This window comes from Solanum tuberosum, unplaced genomic scaffold (genome assembly GCF_000226075.1).
Source record: "Solanum tuberosum cultivar DM 1-3 516 R44 unplaced genomic scaffold, SolTub_3.0 scf00006, whole genome shotgun sequence".
NCBI lineage: Eukaryota > Viridiplantae > Streptophyta > Magnoliopsida > Solanales > Solanaceae > Solanum > Solanum tuberosum.
In genome coordinates this window covers 1061983-1080667 of record NW_006238932.1, presented here as the reverse complement: position 1 = coordinate 1080667, position 18685 = coordinate 1061983, and the positions used below count along the sequence as shown (strand labels likewise).

Sequence of the window (18685 nt, the reverse complement as noted above, 5' to 3'; positions counted from 1 at the left end):
GTAAAAAGAGCTTGGTTCCTCGATAAGTTCTGCGTAGTATGAATGGGGGTATGGGACTTCATTCATGCATTGCACAAGAAACTTTGAGAGGGAGCATGATATGTCTTTTATGATTTTATGATTATGAGTTGACAACATGTTTTAAACAGTTTTCAATTTCTTTATATTGCACTTGTTTTAAAATTGTTTTATATTGAAATGAGTTCAGTTATGTTGAGTTGAGTTGAGCCAGGTAAGTTCTTCAGTTTCTTTCAGATTCTTTCAAGCTTATGTTATGCTTTAGAATTCCCTTTGCATGCTCGTACATTCCACGTACTGAGCCATTTGGCCTGCATCTTCTCATGATACAGACACAGGTATTCAGGATCATCAACAGGAGCTTCGTTGATACATCCGAGAGTTCGAGTTAGCTATGGTGAGCCTCCTTGTTTCCGAAGGATTTCATTTACTTTTCAGTTTAGTCAGGATGTCGTGGGTCTTGTCCCGACTTCCATCGATGAGGGTTCGCTTGGGGACCAACAATGGTTCTTGAGTGCCAGCCACGTCCAGGGTGTAGACTCGGGTCGTGACATCATGAATCTTTTAGCCACTGAAAACTCTATAAAGATCAAAGTCATTAATTTTACAAGTTTAAGAATTCTAATCTACATGACACCAATAGTCTAATGATTACATCAAATTCTTGATTAACATATCTTTACTTCAACATAATGATCAAAAACATAAACATAAACAACAAAGTTTAAAACTTGTACTCAAAAACAAAAATTAATAACATAAGCATAAATCAATGACTGTAAAAAACATACCAGAATTTGTAACAATAGAATGAAACAGAAAGGAAATATTCGAGCCCACTGAATGCACGTTGTCCCTTTAAGGAAATTACTCCCCTCTAGTACTCGAGGTTTAAGGAATAGATCCTCTCAGGATAGAACGATTCTATTCACCAGTGTATTGATACAAAAACAATGGTGTCACTGAGCCACTCAACAGGAGCAAAGTCTTGTACAGAAGAAGAAGAAGTTCAGAATTTTTGTTGTTTTAAAATGATAGGAAATCCCTCTATTTATAGACAACAAAGGTAGTGTGAATAAATGCTTGTTGTGCCTTATCGGAAAGGTCACAACTCTTTGGAAAAGTCATAATCTTTCATAAAAGTCACAATTTTTCATAAAAGTCGCAATTCTTCATAAAAGTCGCAACTCTTCATTAAAGTTGTAGCTCTTCATAAAAGTCGCAACTCTTCGTAAAAGTCACAACTTTTCATAAAAGTCACAAGTTTTTATAAAAGTCACGACTTTTCATGAAAGGGAATGCTAATTTTGAAAATAAATAAGTTAAAAGAGAATCCTGATTTGTGGTGGCGCCACGTAGGCGGGTCTAGGGTTCTCTTTTATATATATGATATATTCAATATTGAATTTAATTTTCAATTTTCTTTTAATGATAACATAAAATATTTTTCTTCATACCAAACACACCCTTAAAAGGAGACGAAGAATTAAAAAAATCTTTTCATGGAAATACATATTTTTCTACATAATAAGATGCAAATTAATAATATAGATACCCATATTATTCATTAAATTTATTCATTTTTATCCATATTAAATATGGGTCGAGATAAATATTTTATTTATGTTCATCTAACTCATTTTCAATCAATTCATCGTCAATTCGATCCGCTCATTTTTCACCCTTAGTGATAGAGGTGATGGAGCATAGAGAACAAAATGAAATAAGAAAAGTCACATAGCCGCGTAGAGTGATTCAAACTATTGAGTATGAAAAAAAAAAATCAAATTTCAAACTATTGAGTATGAATGAAGAAAAGAAAATTCAAACTATTGACTGTGAAGAAATAAAAAGATCCAAACTATTGACTATGAAGAAAAGAAATAATTCAAATTATTAACTTGTGGTGTAAACAATTTTCTGATTGGCTCTCACACTGGATCAAAATCCTTTCATTTTAAAAAAAGAAATGCATGTATTATTTAGTATTTGGCAAAAGGGTCTGCTGGACCCATATACTTGTATGAGTTTGTATTGTGAAATTTTCTACTTACGTCTTTGTCATGTAGATCCCTGAACCCATACAAACTGCTACTAGTATAAAAGTCCACCAGACCCTTTTGTCTTTAATATTTTATGAGTGAAGTTAGTTTCAAGTACATAAACAAGTACTCCCTCTATCCTAGTTTATATGATTGTTTTTTGGCCACTTTAAAAAAATGACATTTCTATATTAAGTAACAATTTAATTTTAAAATATTCATTTTATTTATCCTTAATAAAATAATTTATAGCCGCACAAATTTCTATCATTCATTTTAGACCACAAATATTAAAAGTCTTTCTTTCTTTCATAAATACGTAACCATGCTGACTCACGGGACGGAAGGAGTAATTGAAAGAGAGGAGGTGCAAAATAAGAATCCCCTCCAAACTATGATGAAAGCACGCACTAGGTAGAAAAACTCCTCCGACACATGGCTCTAGTGGGAAAATGATATATATCAGCCTCTATTATTATTGCAATAAATGAATATGCTACATGTTGGGTAAGCTATCGTCGGATAAACCAAGTAACCCTCAATCTCCACGGCAAAACCAATACAGAATTGTTCAACTAATGTTAATAATATTTCATATAATCCAGATGTTGCTCTTTGCTCGATTAAGAGTTCCTTCCCTAAAAGGGATTTTTGCCTATCAATATTGGTATACAAAATGAATGTACAGTGTTATCCCACTATCTCCACCAATCTGGCACTTTCAACCTTCTGTTTCTATGTACATCAAGTTGGGTAGCAGGAAGCTTGTGCTTCACCTCCCTCCATATCATGTTTACAGCATCACCCTTTTTCGGAGGGTATTGGTACTCAAAATGATGGCTAATCTTCTTAAGATAGCCCCACATTTCAACCCATCTAGCTTTTGAAACACTCCTCAGCTGATCAAGCATGTATCCTTCTTTCTTTGCCTCCTCACGTGAGAAAAATATCGAGAATTCGGTATAGTCCAATTCATCCTCAAAAGGTAGCTCAATTCTGTCACTCACAATTACAGGAACACAATGGCTGACTATAGCATCAAACAGGCGGCAAGATGATGGGGTGTCCCCTGCTGGGTGTAGACAGAACTTTGACAAACGCATCCCATTTGTAGACTGAAATACAAAGGGAAAACTATAAGTACAGGCAATTAGTTAGGTGGGGGGACTTTTTCTTTAATAAGGTAGGTGAGGGACTTTCTTAATCTCAACTGCAGTGGTACCCCTTGTGATAAAACTGGCAGGTCAACGGAAACGGCCAATAATTAAGGATCCAACATATGGCATTATACCGAAGTACATTGCAATGTGATCTCATATATTCCAGTTGTAACAACAAAGAGATGCCACCCGATTAATCAGTTTTGATAACTAAACAACTTACTTCATTTACACCTTTCCCTGAGATTCCTGCTGCTTCAAAGACAACATCCTTTTGACCACTTAACATGTCTTTCATTTGCTGACGGTCTTTTCCATCCTGCAGCATGAACAGAGTCGGAACAATCTTCATCATTTGAGAATACATGAGTTTTGGTGGGGTAAAAAATAGAGTACAATATTCTCAAATGATTTGATTCAAATAAATCAATTATTTGAGAGCATATATGATTGATTTATTCAGAATTCAGATGAGCATACATCTTTTCTGTCTGTCCTCCCACGGAAGAAAAGAAGCGTTGTGCGGGACTCATATGGGTCTGAAATGTCATCAGCTTCAAAAGTTTCAACCACGTGTGCATATGGGGCCACTACATCTTTCCTCAAATTAGACACTGTTGGAGGAGGACGACCAAAATCTGCAACAATGAAAATAGCAGCATTCACCTTCTCCCGGTAACGCCTGAAAGCATTTGGATGATGCATTGGGATCACATGATCCCGACCAGCAGACCTCTTCCAATGTTCTGACTTTTGTAAGAAGTCCATAAGTTCAGCCTGTTAGAAGAACAAAGCCAAAGCAAAAACAGAATAATTATTACAGGAAGGAATACTAGAATAACACTAGTACTACATCCCAATTCTAAACCAATCTGATCAGTTATATGAATTACTTCACCGATATACCTATCTTTGTGCAAACTAAAAAGACTCTTGAAACACCAATCCTAATGTACGCGTGCCAACACCATAAAACTTAATCCCAACTAATGTACGCATACCAACAGCATAAAACTTAATCCCAAATAATGTACGTGTACCAACACCATCAAACTTAATCCCAAATAAGGTACGTGTACCAACACCATCAAACTTAATCCTAACTAAAAGACTCTTGAAACACTAATCCTAATTTTCCTGTTCTTGCCATGTACTCCTGCTTCAACCCAGCTGTGCAGTGTCTAATTTTTCGAGGCATAGTCCAGGCACTATTTTTTAGCCTAAGAAATACTCTCCACAATTGACTAGTGACCTTGCAGTGTATGAATAGGTGGACCACTGTTTCTGTAGTTTACCCACAGAAAAAGTTTTCCAAAGAAAAACCATTTGAAGCATCGTGGGATTCCCCTCTTCATCAGGTTATCTTGTGTCAGCACAACTTCCTTTGCCAATAGCCATACAAAGCAGACTACTTTATGTGGGATTTTGGCTTTCCAAATATGTTTCCAAGGCCATTTAATTAATTGCTTGTTTGGATGGTTTAGCTTCCTTTAGGCTGCATTTACTTCAAAAGTCCCTTTGCTATTTCCTTTCCACTATAGGATGTCTTGTCCCATCTTCAAACCACTGAACTGATCAATGGTGTTCTAACTCTTGGAATTTCCCAGTCATTGAGATGTCTCCTGAATGCAAAGCTCAACCCCTTGGGGTGTCCACAATTTTGCTATTGTGCTCTGCTGATGTGGGGCTAGGTTGTATATATCTTGAAATAGTATCTCCATATTGCCTACTTCATGCCAATCATCGTTCCAAATAGTAGTTTTAGCTCCATCTACCACTTCAATCTTGGTGTTGACTTTGAATTCATTGCATAACATTCTGATGGATTTCCATAAGCTAACACCATAGGGAGTAGTAACTTCCTTTGTCATCCAGTTATCCTTTTCCTCATATTTGGCTTTAATGACAGTGCCCCACAGGTTCTGATTTTCATTAAAATACTTTCAAAGCCACTTGGTTCTGAGAGCTTTACTTTGGATCTTCAGGTTCTTGATCCCCAAAATCCCAGTTTTCTTCTCAATGGTCATTTCCTTCCATTTGACTAGATGGAAGCCCTTGCTATCTTTGATTCCTTGCCATAGATATTTCTTCTTGATGCGATCCAACCTATTGATGATTTTTGTTGGGACAGGAAATAAAGCCAGCATAAATATTGGAAGTGCATCAAGCACAAAATTTATCAGAGTCGGTCTTCCACCCAAAATTTATTGGAGTCGGTTTCAAAACCTTATTTTACTGGGAGTTTCCCTCAGTTCAAGGCTTTGGTTTACTTAACTCTCGCTAATATCGTAAACTCATAATATCATTTGCAAATAGCATGCACCATATTAGTTACCGGTTTCAAAAAAATCGCATGCACCATCGTTGTCTCGTCTCATACACTTGGTTCTTTCATCCATAAGTAACCCAAGCAAGTAACCTAAAAAATAGATCTGTGGTGTAAACTCACAATTATGAGAACCTGTTTTATATCCCGTTGTTCTAATGCTTACAATAGCTCCTTAGTACATCTCCATTATGAAATTTATATATTTAACACGAATTCTTTTTATTCTCCGGCACCTGCAAAAGAACTTCTTGGCAATTCATCATATGTTTTCTCTAGGTCATTGGATACTTCCTTTTCCTACAAATCTCCACCAATCTGTTAGCAAAATATAGCATTTGTTGTAGATCCTACCGCCACAGGTAACAATTTATTCTTTGGCACCCTTCTAAATCTCTAAGCCTATGCTCAATCCTATTTGCTCAAAATTTATTGTATGACTCAGGAGTTTATAACCACAAACTTTCACACAATTTGATATATCTTTATTTGACAAGTTACATTTTGAAAATCTCTTTTTTCTAATATTTGAAACCAAGGTGCTCTTTCTCTTCTACCCTTCGGGGTGGCCCAGTGGTTTGGGCTTAGGACTTCCACGTTGGATGTCTTAAGTTCGAAACCCCTTGCCAATGAAAGCAAGGGGTTTGCCTTCTGGGTCGAGCTCGTCGCACCGGGTTTGCCTAGTGCGGGTTACCTCTACTGTGTGGTTTGCTTGCTATTGCATTGGAGCATGGGTTTACCCTATGCGCACTCAAAGGGCGGCTGCGAGTTTTCCTTGTCATCCATTAAAAAAAATACTCTTTCTCTACTTATTTGTCATCTTTCCACTATAATATAATTGTAAATAGCTTAGCAGGTTACTATTTAAACCTTTGTAGGGATGTCATCTCAACAATAGGAGTTTCTAACCCTTATATTGTTATACAACAACAAACTCAGTAGAATTACTTGGGGTCTAGGGAACCCTTGTATTTTATTTTTATTTTTTTTATGACAAGGAAAACCCACAACCGCTACTCTTTGGGTGCGCACATGGTAAAACCCCCGCTCCTATGCAATAGCTCGCAAACCACATAGGAGAGGTAACCCGCACTAGGCAAGCCCGGTGCGACGAGCTCGACCCAGAAGGCAAACCCCTTGCTTTCATTGGCAAGGGGTTTCGAACTTAAGACATCCAACGTGGAAGTCCTAAGCCCAAACCACTGGGCCACCCCGAAGGGTAGAAGAGAAAGAGCACCTTGGTTTCAAATATTAGAAAAAAGAGATTTTCAAAATGTAACTTGTCAAATAAAGATATATCAAATTGTGTGAAAGTTTGTGGTTATAAACTCCTGAGTCATACAATAAGGAACCCTTATATTTTTATGACATCCTTTAATTAAAAGGATCTTTTTTTTCTTTTGATAATTGTAGTGTTCGTACCAACTTTCCCACCTCGACAAAGTCCATGGGATACCTGTCACTCCCACCAACAAGTATTAGGTAACTTTGTTCGCCAAAGCTAGGAAAGATGAAAAGCCTAAGTTCTCAGAATTCTCAACCCACTTCATTGACAACTAGGCCACACCTTTGAGTTTAATTCTACGGACCTAGTTTCATGAGTGTAGCTAAAGTTTCGCTCTTGAGCAAATATTCAAGGATATGTAGTGTTATCTTTGTAATTGGAGTTAAATAATTGATCAAAATAGATGAGATATATATATATATATATATTCTTTGATCTCACTATCTCTTGTCAAAACTTGTTTGGCATCCTTTTATTACACTTAACAAGGTTCAAATCATTGCTCCTCTTCTCTCATGTGTCCTAGGATTTACTTTCTTTCTCCACTTCCCACATCCTTAATTTTTTGGATTAAGTCACATAAGATTTTACCAGGCTTGACAAATAGCCATTTTACCTTTCTTAACTCCCTTGTGTTCTTCCAAGGCTTTAATCATGTTCTAACTTTTCACAACTTTCCAGACTAGCAAAAGACGGCACAAGCCTGCATAGCTTACTTACATGACTAACTCAACAAAAAAGGGGCTCTCTTCCACCTCATTGGTTATACTTTGGTCCTTCTTTTATTTATATGACCATGGTACCCGAGCCAGCTTTCCTGCACCTTGACTAATTCCACGGGATACCTGCCACCTCCCACCAATAATAGGTATCAGGTAACTCTGTCCACCACGGCAAGGACAGATGGGAAGAATCACCTAGTGTTTTTTTGTCTCCGCTGGGAAATGAACCAGAGACCTCATGGTTCTCAACCATTTCATTGACTTAAGTTGCTCGAACTCTTCACTATTGGTGTTGCACCCATGTCGACACGACATGGGTGTGGGTGTGGGATCCATGTCCGATTTGGTCAACCGATTTTGGTACTTTGACCAAAATCAATGGGGAAAGACTAGACAGTTTTAATGATTTTTGTAATCAATACAAAAGCTAAGGTAAAATTGAAGATATATAGAAATTTCTATGTCACTCCTTTTCCTTTAATCTCCTTCCTCGATTCTCCTCAAGTTCTCCACATATATCTCATAATTTAGGTTTTATTACTCTATTTTTAGGTGAATCCCTGCACCCATATCCATGCATGGATCCATATTCCCGAATCTTAAAAATTAGATCACAAAGGATCCGACCTCTAGATCCGCACCCATATCGAACACTCGCACCCGAGTCCAAGCAACTTAGTCTTTGACCACTTTGGTCCTAAGTACTGCTATATGCTCAATCAATTTATATTGTTCTTGTTGAAATGATTTGGCCCCAAAAGAATGTTACTTTATGGTTCTCAAGACCAATTAATAACTAATACATCAACTCCTCTTCCAAGTTCATTCACTATGGCACATCTCTCTTTGATCTTACTATCCCTTGTCAATACATTTTGGGGGTCATCTTTCAATAACAAGGTTCCATCTTCACCCCTCTTCTCTATTCAGTGTACTGGATATACGTTTCTTTCTACTTACTCTGCATACTAAGTTTAAAAAAAGACTTCACCTCAAACTTCACCAATAGCTTCTTTACTCTCTTAACTCTCTTAACTCTCTATACTATTCAAAGATTTCATCTTCTTCTTTTCATATTTTTAAATGCCAGCAACAAAAGACTGCACAATTCACTAACTTTACCAATCCAACTAGCAAGGGGCTCCCACCCTTTTGGTTCCAGAAGAATGCTACTTGAATGTTTCTAGGCACCAAGTAATGGCTAATACACCAATTCCTCTTCCAACACTATCATGGCCCCTTTGCAAATATTCCACATTGAATGGACATAAGAATCCCTCCAAAAATTTTATCAAGTTATCCAAAGGTAATGATTCTTCAACTGACAATGTAAATGTAGGAGAACTTTATATAAGACCAAATAATGCATAATTTACTTTGCAAACCTTATTGGTCTGAAGTGTTCCTTCCTTAACACAACCTAACTTTAGATGCATTTATCATTTCTTTTAACAAAAGAACAACCTTCACCACTGGATGAATGAACAGTGAAAAGGATTGAGAGAAGTCCTTTTAATGACCACCTCCTTGAGAGAGCCAAACTGCTAGTGTCCTCTATAAATTTCATTGGTTAACCAAAACGGAGAACATTAGCATCAACTCACAGAATCCTTATTTTTCAAGGCACTTCACCTACTTCCCTTTTTTGTAGGTCCCAAAATACTTGACCTATTTCCTTAAACAGAAATCTTTTTCATTTAACAATAATTCAAAAAAATATAAGCTTTAGGATTTTAACACCTGACAGTTTTCATCAACTAATTCTACTTCTCATGTTTTAAAATTATTGTTGTAAACTCTGTTTCATCTGACTACAGTATAAGATATTCTCATGCTCAAACTTCTCTTCATCGTCATAACAATCAAAATAGTTCAAGTTTGCCTAGGTGGAAGGAGTGTGAGTTAGCAATATGTGCATAGAAAATGAGTGTCTTACCAAACATTTAGTTGAATAAATCACACAGCCAGGTTTTTTAAGCTGCACTATGAATTGCAAGACGCATCCGCCATTTCACTTTCACAGGTTAAATGACCAGACAGTACACAGTCAGAGTTAAGCCTTTTAAAGGACTTATTAACTAGAATTTGGATTTCTAACAGCTATTAGTTTCCAGGTTGAACTTCTTAAGTATGAGGCATAATATTTTCTATTTTGTTTTTAGATAAGCTAAGATAATTTTATTAATAATGGAAACAAAATCATGTATACAAGAAATACACAAAAAAGTAGAGAACCTGTATAAAAATATGATACTTAATATTCTATACATATTGAAACCTCATGGGGACATAAAAAAGAAATGGGAACAAAATGCTATTCCTCAATTAAATGTCTTGTTGAGAGCTATAATATCTTAATCTTATCCTATACTTGTGAGGAACTGTCTTGATGCCAATAAAAGGTCTGGTAAACAGAAACAAGAATTACTAACATCACCCTTCGGGGTGGCCCAGTGGTTTGGGCTTGGGACTTCCATGTTGGAGGTCTCAAGTTCGAAACCCCTTGCCAGCGAAAACAAGGGGTTTGCCTTCTGGGTTGAGCTCGTCGCACCGGGCTTGCCTAGTGCGGGTTACCTCTCCTATGTGGTTTGCGAGCTATTGCATAGGAGCAGGGGTTTTACCCTGTGCGCACCCAAAGGGTAGCGGCTGCGGGTTTCCCTTGTCATAAAAAAAAAAAAAATGAATTACTAACATCATCTTTCTTTTCAATTAACAGGACATATTTACAGTTGAAATATCTTGGCCCTAGTGTTAGACTCTAACTAAGAAGTCTGCATAAAGAGAAGAAAGTATGGAAATGTAACTAACTGAGGAAAAAAAGTTCTTACATGAGAGAAACAAATCTAACAAAAGCAACTAATCTTTTTGCTTTCCTTATCAATACTCGCTCCTGTTTCAAAACACACTAAAAATATCCTTAGCAGTAATTGTTGTTGAGAAGTATAGAAAAGCTCAATTATGGAACATACATAAGTACAAGTATTTAAGAGTCAAGCAGAGTTTGTAATGTAATATACTAGATAGAAAGAAAGAATTATCACCTGCAATTGATCATCATATTTGACCTCTGAATCATTCCCATGTCTATAGTAAGTATTATAACTCAAGGAAGAGAAAAAAGGGACAAAAAACACATTAGCAGATTCAGGGTCAAAAACCCTAACAGCTTCTCGTGTACGGCCATTTTCATCATCAATTGAATACAACAATGAGGCCAACATCCAATACTCCACACTATGTTGTTTCCTCAAACCTGTATACTTGGGCCATTTAGGCAAAGTGTCGATAGTAACAGGAGGAGCATTATAATGCGATGATCCTTTCAAAAATCCGACGTTGTATTTCATCTCAAGATCATACATGTAAACCTTGAGAGGTTCAATGTCCGATTCTTCAGTGAAACAGGGGTTAGGTTTACTTAGAGGAGAATCGAATAGAGAAAAACTTGATCTGTAATCGATAGTTCCAGTATAGAACAAAGAAGCAAAAAGAAATAAAATGAGCACGGCTAAACATACTAAACTCTTACTCATTGTATCATTCACTTTCATCTTTTTCCAAATTCACATTCAAATCTGAATAAGAGCAAGATTAGAATTTAAGAAATGAAATTTCATATATTCGTCTATTGGGATATGGGCAACTCTGAGCTGTGCTTTAATCTCGAACATCGTGACGGGGATGTTGAGGGATTATACTATTCCCATCATTACAACTTCAACATTTCTTTCTAACAAAATTGTATTTTTTTTTTATATATAATTCATCAAAATTAGTATTCCCACTGTTTCAAAAAAATGGTCTAGTTTGACTTGAACAGAATTTAAAAAAAATAAGAATTTTTTTAATCTTGTGATTCTAAATTAAAATTATATCAAATGTATCAAAATATTTTTTAATCTTGTGGCCTTAAACATGTCATGTGGAAAGTTGAAGTTAAAGTCTTGTCAAAAAAAGAAACAGGTCGTTCTTTTTGAAACAGGATAAAAAATAAACTATGTCATTTTTTTTTTGAAACGGAGGGAGTATCAATTATCTATTTTTCAATTTAATTTTTTCACATAGTACCCATAATCTCTTCACGTCTTTGTAAAATTTAAAATGGCGGGGGGTTTTACAAAATATAAATCACATAGTACCCATAATCTCTTCACATGCTGTCAACATATCTTTTAAAGTCTGAATTGTACGCTCCGCTTGCTCATCGATTTGTGAATAAAAGGTCGTACTAAGCTTAACACGAATACCAAGACCCTTTTGAAAAGATTTCCAAAACTGAAAAGTGAATTGGGTACCACGATCGGAGATAATGGACAAGGGCACTCCATGCAACCTCACAATTTCCCTCAAATACAACTTATCATAGTCCTCCACCGAATAAGAAACCTTGACGGGAATAAAATAAACTGATTTCGCCATTCGATCTACTATAACCCAAATCGAGTCATGTTGTCGTCGGGTACGTGGTAAAACAACAATGAAGTCCATATTCAAATCTTCCCACTTCCAAATAGGAATGTTAATATCTTGGGATAAACCTCTCGGTTTTTTTATGCTCAACTTTCACTTGTTGACAATTAGGACACTTAGCCACAAATTCTGCAATATCCTTCTTCATCCCATTCCACCAACAGATCTCCCGCAAGTCATGGTACATCTTGGTGTCTCCCGGGTGAATAGAATATCGAGAACTATAGGCTATGGACAATATCTTTTCTCTCAAGTTATCAATATTAGGAACACACAAACGACCTTGATATCGAAGCACACTATCTCCCAATTGGGAGAAAGCCTCTACGGACTTCCTAAGAACCGATTCCTTCAACTCAACCAAAGTCGGATCAAGCCCTTGTTTGGCTTTCACATCTACCACAAAGGATGATTTTGAACCGTTGTGAACCACAACACCACCCTTGGTAGAGTCAACTAGTTGAACACCCAATCAAGTCAATCTATGAACATCTCAAACTAACTCATTCTTATTATCTTCAATGTGAGCAACACTACCCATCGATAACCGACTAAGAGCATCCGCCACCACATTTGCTTTACTGGGTGATAGAGAACACTATTGTCATAATCTTTCAATAATTCAAGCCACCTCCTTTGGCGAACATTCAGATATTTCTATTTGAACAAATATTGCAAACTCTTGTGGTCAGTAAAAACATCCACATGAACACCATATAAGTAATGCCTTCAAATTTGCAAACACAAGTTGTTAATTCAAGGTCATGGGTAGGATAATTCTTTTCATGAATCTTAAGTTGCCTTGAGGCATAGGCAATAACTTTCCCATTTTGCATAAGGACACACCCTAACCTAATTTTTGAAGCATCACAATAAACAACAAATCCATCGGTTCCTTCTGGTAGAGTCAACACCGGAACGGAAGTAAGTCTATCCTTCAATTCTTGGAACTTACTCATCCTTTCCCTAGGATTGGCAACCATAGTAGGAGCATATCTAGAAAATTGTGTGAACTTCAAAACATATTCCTTCATACTCATGTTTCCTTGACGAATGTTGATGAATTCAAGCACCTTTGTCTCCCTCATCTCAAGGGGAAATAACCTATCAAGGAAAGAAACTTTGAACTTTTCCCAATCAAGAGGACCCATATTTCTGGAGTTGATAAGCAGCCAACTCCGGCGTCACTTCCATGATCATCAATACCTTATACACATCATCAATGAACTTTTGAGGGTCTTCCTCAACCTTAGAACTATGAAACTCCGGAGGATTCATTCTAGTGAAATCCCTCACTCTAGATGTTGTCATACCCACATTTGGGTTCACCGTGTCACACCTCTGCATTTACAAAATGTTAAGGATGTAACGGGTTTTTAAAAAAAATAAAAAGCAAAAGAATTTTTTTTAGAGTCGCCACTTGGAATTGAGTTTTTTAGGTGTTCCAAGTCACCTGGAAATTCCTAATTTAAAAAGAAAAGACTCTTTATTTTTAGGACGGTATGCATGCGGAAGGTGGGGAAGGGGTAGTTAGTCCTTGTAACGAAAATGATGAAAATTGACTCGAGCTTAAAATGACAAACATTGGTTTTGTCTTTCCAAATAATAAACCGAGCGCTGATCCGTAGAAGGGTGTTTGTTTAGGTTTTGGAGTCTCCCTTTCCCTTTTTTTTTTATTTGTTTATAATTATAACTGCTTGGGGTAGTTTAATAAATAAAAATGATTTTCGCCTATCTATTTGTCTATTTTCTGTCTTCTCGCATATTCTCTTAATTTATATCGATATTAATTGTTTAATGTTATTTATCACATAGTAAGCATTCTTAATTAAATAGTAAATCAATGAAGTGACCTTAATTGCTACTTATAACCCCCACATAATTCATGAGATACGATCGAGACCCACCTTTGTGGACCTCGAGGGATGCTTAACACCTTCCCCTCAAGGTAATTTGAACCCTTACCCGATCTCTAGTTCGTTAACCTTTAGTTAGGTTATATAGGTGCCCTAACACGCTTTAATTCGTTAGATGACGACTCTTCATTCACCCAAATCCAAAAGAGTTGTTAGGTCATGATCGAAACCCATTTTTTGCGGAAAACGGGGCGCGACAGGGAACATACACAAGTCTTTGAACGCAACACTTTTGTGTCCTCCTAGACCTTGAATAATTTTCATGTGTTGCTCGATGCTTTTAATCTTTTTAACATTTCTTCTTGCTCTAAGCCTTCAGTGGGCCTTTCAACGTCAATAGATGAGACAAATTGTATAGAGTTAGGGCCTCCGAATATTATCCCATGAATATAGTACTACTCTGGCTAGGTGGTGAACTATCCCTCTAGAGCTACTTTGTGTGTCACAGTTGGTTGTGGGAGAGTATAGACTGGTACAACTGTCGTGATAGTGGGATTATTCCTGAACGGCATGCCTTGAGGGCATGTTGTTGACGGTCCGACCCCATAATTATCAAATGGACCATACCCTGGAGGGAAGAAATGATCTGGTATCGGAACCTGAGAAGATGAAGATCAGATACTCGTGATCTCAGGAAAACAAGAATAGACGTTGGTGGTTCTTGGCTGTTGTCCCAGGTTTGCCACATCTGTGCCATAACATGTCTCAATGTCCGATTTTCTTCAACAATGGATGATTCTCTTGTCGTTGAATCAACTGGAATATTCACCGGGCTCACCACAGTTTCAGAATTGGTTGTCATTTATGCTCTTACCTTAGACCTGGTAAAGTACGGGAGTTCTGCCAGTTTACCACAAACCAATCACCGAAAGCTTACTAAATTAAAGGAGAAATGAACAAACTTGTTGGGGGTTAGACAATTTTATACATCAATCACACATTTGTTAATCACATAGTAACATGAGTTCAGAAGGCCATTGTCTCATCCCAGCTTTGTTTTGCTCATTGTCTTCCTCTTTTTCTCTTCTCTTTTTTTTAAAAAGTTTTAATCAAACCCTTTGGAGGTTGCCTACGTATCATGTCTCCGCATTAATCAGATCATTACGTAGTTCAGAAATTTAGACAACACAATGGAATTAATTTAGAAAAGCAAAACCAAACCATTTTATTCATTTACAAAGACTTTAAACAAAACGACAAAACCAAGTGGTTTAAACACAACTATGATCACCATGATCTCTTTGAACGTCAAAAACTTTAAACTAAAACATGGAGTCTTAAACAAAACAAGATTAAACAAACAAACAAAAACTGTTGAACTCTTCTTCAATCCTCTTCATCTTCTGGGGGCTTTCGTTGTCTTCCCAAGGTCTCATACAGATTCAACAACACTTTTGGCAGATGGGAAACAATGGCACGTGCTTGCTCAACCACTTTTGTGTCATTCATATGACGGTGATTTTTAATAACATAGGAGGTTTGTTCTGCTAACCGATGAACTTGACGTCTAGCCCTTCCCATATTTTCATGGCAGTTATTCAACCACGCCTGATGATCACCAAGATTGTTCCTTAAGAGGGCCTCTCACTCCTCTGATGCATCAAGTTGATTACGAAGTGTTGCTCTCTCAATGATCATTTGTCTTTACTCTACTTCGATATCGACACAATGATGATTTTCCTTTTCTGTTCTTCTAACTGTGACTTAAGTTGATCATGTAAATGCATCCACCATGATCTTTCTTTCTTAAATTTCTCCTTATGCCGCTTAAGCTCTCCCTTTTGGTAGTGCACGACCTCTTCAGATGCCACTAAGTCCCTCTTCAATCGAGAAATCTCAAAGCTCTGCTCCTTTATTATCTGTCGGGCCAAATGAATTCTACTATCCAGATCCTCCTCTAAGCGAGCTAATTTCCCCTATGTATGCTTCAAATCCCCCTTCACATCTTGTAACTCCAACCGGTGATTTCTTCCTATTTGGACTTGAACTTCTTGTCGAGCTATGGTGGCTTTAGCCTTCTCCAACTCTTTTTCCAACTGTCTTATGGTGTGCTTGTCTTTCTTTTTCTACTAGATCCTTCGGGAATGTCACCAAATGTTACTGGATCACGAAACCAAGATAGGTACCCATGCACCACTTTTCCTTTATCTTGATCCACAACCATTTCACTTTGCTCAGAAGTAATACTCCCGAACCAGATCTTCAAAATATCACTGCTATCAAAGGTAAAACCTGATGGGGTGTCAAATACAAATCTACTCATGTCATCATTTGGTGGGACCTCTTTAACTCTAGCCAGTTGACACATAATTCGACGTGAGGCATATGGTTGTGGACACCTCTAAACCCAATCAACACAAGAAACGAGATACCAGTAGACATGCAAATGAAATCCTTAGCTGGGAACCAATAATAATTCCATACAATTTCAACAGACGTGATTACCGAGAGTTTCTATTCACATGCTAAAATTCCTTTGGGAAAATCGATTTTCACTTCTCTTTCCTTATGAGAGGAAACATAATTACACCGGTCTAGAGTGAACCTGGGCGTACGATCATGATGATAAAGATGTTCTAAGAACCATATTTGCAGCAAGATGTTCCAGCCTTCAAAGTACATTTCCCCATTTTTGCATTTAGTCAATGCACGAAACATATCTTCCTAAATCATGGGAATAATGTAGGACTTTCCATTGTGGTCAGCGCCTTCGCCACCCCTGCCAAACGAATGTCGATATGCTTGTCCCGTTTGGGAAAAATGATGAGCCCCAAAAATGCGACCATGAAGGCAAAACATCCATTCACCTTCCAAGCCTCTACGCCCCCTTGATTCCTAAGTTGGTTATGGTAGTTTTTAAATTCATCCTTTTGACCGTACCTCTCATATTAAAAGTCCAATGAGACCCATCCATTTTTCAAACTCTCCTTATCTGTTTGGTTGATCTTGAGAAGGTCCAGGAACTTGTTGGCATCGACGTACTTTAGGATTGTAGGTCTTTTAATACGGAGATCAGCACCCCGAATACTGGACTCTTTTCCCCTGAAGCTGGCGATTTCTTCTAGAGTTGGTGTCATCTCAAAGTTAGAAAATCGAAACACTTTATTTTTTGGATCCCAGAATGGAATCAATGCCTCAGTCACATCTCTTCTTGGGTTAATCTCCATCAAATGCACAAGATGCCCCAGATTGTGTCATAATTTACCCTCCTTTGTTCATAATTTCCCATGCCTTTCCACCATTGCTATAGATCCTTGGGTATTGTGTCAACAATCATACATTCTGGAATCCCTTCACTTCTAGGACTTTTAGAACCTTGTTCTTTAGTTGGAGGTATCATTCGTACCTTTGAATAAAATCTAATTAATGTTTTATTAAAAACTCTAATCAAGGGAGGAAAGAATAGTAAAAATCAAGATTTCTTTTTAAAAAAAGACAAAATATCCCTTTTTACAAACATCGAACCCGAGAAGGGATGCCTACATATCTCATTTTAGTGAGAAGTAGGTGTGCGTAGTTCATTAAAAAATGACTCACACTTGAAAAACCACACATTTATTTCAACCTCTTTTCCCTTTTTTTTAAAAAATAAAAATAAAATTGAAAGACAAAGTTATTGTAAAGCTGGTCAACAATGTAGAGGCCTTCTGAATAAAATTATTTTCACGTAGCACATAAAATGAGCATGTTGGTCTAGAGTGGGTACCTATCTTAGATTTGCTAGGTCAAATGCACATGATGCAAATAAACGTAGCCTACCAGAGATAGTTTTTCTAGGTTTAGCACTTTATATGGAAGGTGTCTAAACTGACTTTACTCGAGTAGACAACTCGAGCCGGGGAGGGTCAGCGAACTGGAAGCAGAGCTATTTCGGCTTAACTGGTGGTCCAACCCCGCCTAACATGTGTGACAAATCCTGAACTAGGAGCGTAACCCACACTGACTCATCTTAGACCTGTGGAGCATATCCACACACACAATGTATAACAATATTCCAGAGACTCAGAAGGTGTGGGCGAGAAAACAATTTATATGCAATCATATAATATCAAAAAACAATAAATCATCAAAATCAAACATTAGCCAACAAACACAAAATTTATCTTGATAATCAATATAGTCAAATATAGTCAACGTACAAAGCTCAAATTCTAAAAAAAAATCTCCAACGGAGTCGCCAGATCTGTCACACCTCCGCTTTTACAAAATGTTAAGGATGTAACAGATTTTTTTTTTGAAAATAAAAAGTAAAAGATTTTTTTTAGAGTAGCTACTTGGAATTGAGTTTTTTAGGTGTTCCAACTCACCTGGTAATTCCAAATTTAAAAAGAAAAGACTCTTTATTTTAGTCTACGAAAACAAAAATTAGGTAAGAAATTCTATTGACCAGAGGAAAGGTGTGAGGCACCCTCCCGAGTCCCGTGGTTCTAGCACGGTCTCTTTATTAACTCATTTTGGCTAAAAATAATTTTTGGATAAAATTATAAATTTGCGTTAGTCACTAATATAAAAAAAAGATTTGCCTAGAAGCATAGTCGCAAGCAAGACCTCTTTTTTTTTAAAATAAAATAATATACATCAAGAATTGTAACCGAACACATGGTGATATTATTAATAAAATTAATAATTAATGACTCAATTCCTTTAATAACGATAAAAGAAATTAATGAATCATTGAACTTGTTGCAACATGAAGACATGAAAAATGATTTTTTTTGTATTGGCAAAATGATATCTTTTTAAAAA

At 36.8% G+C, this 18685-nt stretch overlaps 1 protein-coding gene across 1 annotated transcript; it reads right to left on the bottom strand.

Moving 5' to 3' along the window:
- Positions 1 to 2577: 2577 nt before the first annotated feature.
- Positions 2578 to 11263, bottom strand: LOC102592378 (probable arabinosyltransferase ARAD1). The gene is made up of 4 exons (XM_006338815.2): positions 10595 to 11263; positions 3701 to 3997; positions 3444 to 3539; positions 2578 to 3175 (listed from the first exon to the last, which is right to left on the bottom strand). Exons 1-4 carry the CDS (start codon positions 11102 to 11104, stop codon positions 2759 to 2761), a joined length of 1320 nt encoding a protein of 439 aa, XP_006338877.1. The 5' UTR covers positions 11105 to 11263; the 3' UTR covers positions 2578 to 2758.
- Between the last annotated feature and the right edge of the window lie 7422 nt (positions 11264 to 18685).

Excerpts from the sequence above, each read along its gene's own strand:
- LOC102592378 (XM_006338815.2), bottom strand. The coding sequence starts at position 11,104 with ATGAAAGTGAATGATACAATGAGTAAGAGTTTAGTATGTTTAGCCGTG. Across the intron at positions 3,540-3,700 it reads GGAGGACAGACAGAAAAGAT|GATGGAAAAGACCGTCAGCA; the intron begins GTATGCTCATCT and ends TTCATGCTGCAG. Across the intron at positions 3,176-3,443 it reads CAGGGAAAGGTGTAAATGAA|TCTACAAATGGGATGCGTTT; the intron begins GTAAGTTGTTTA and ends TTTGTATTTCAG.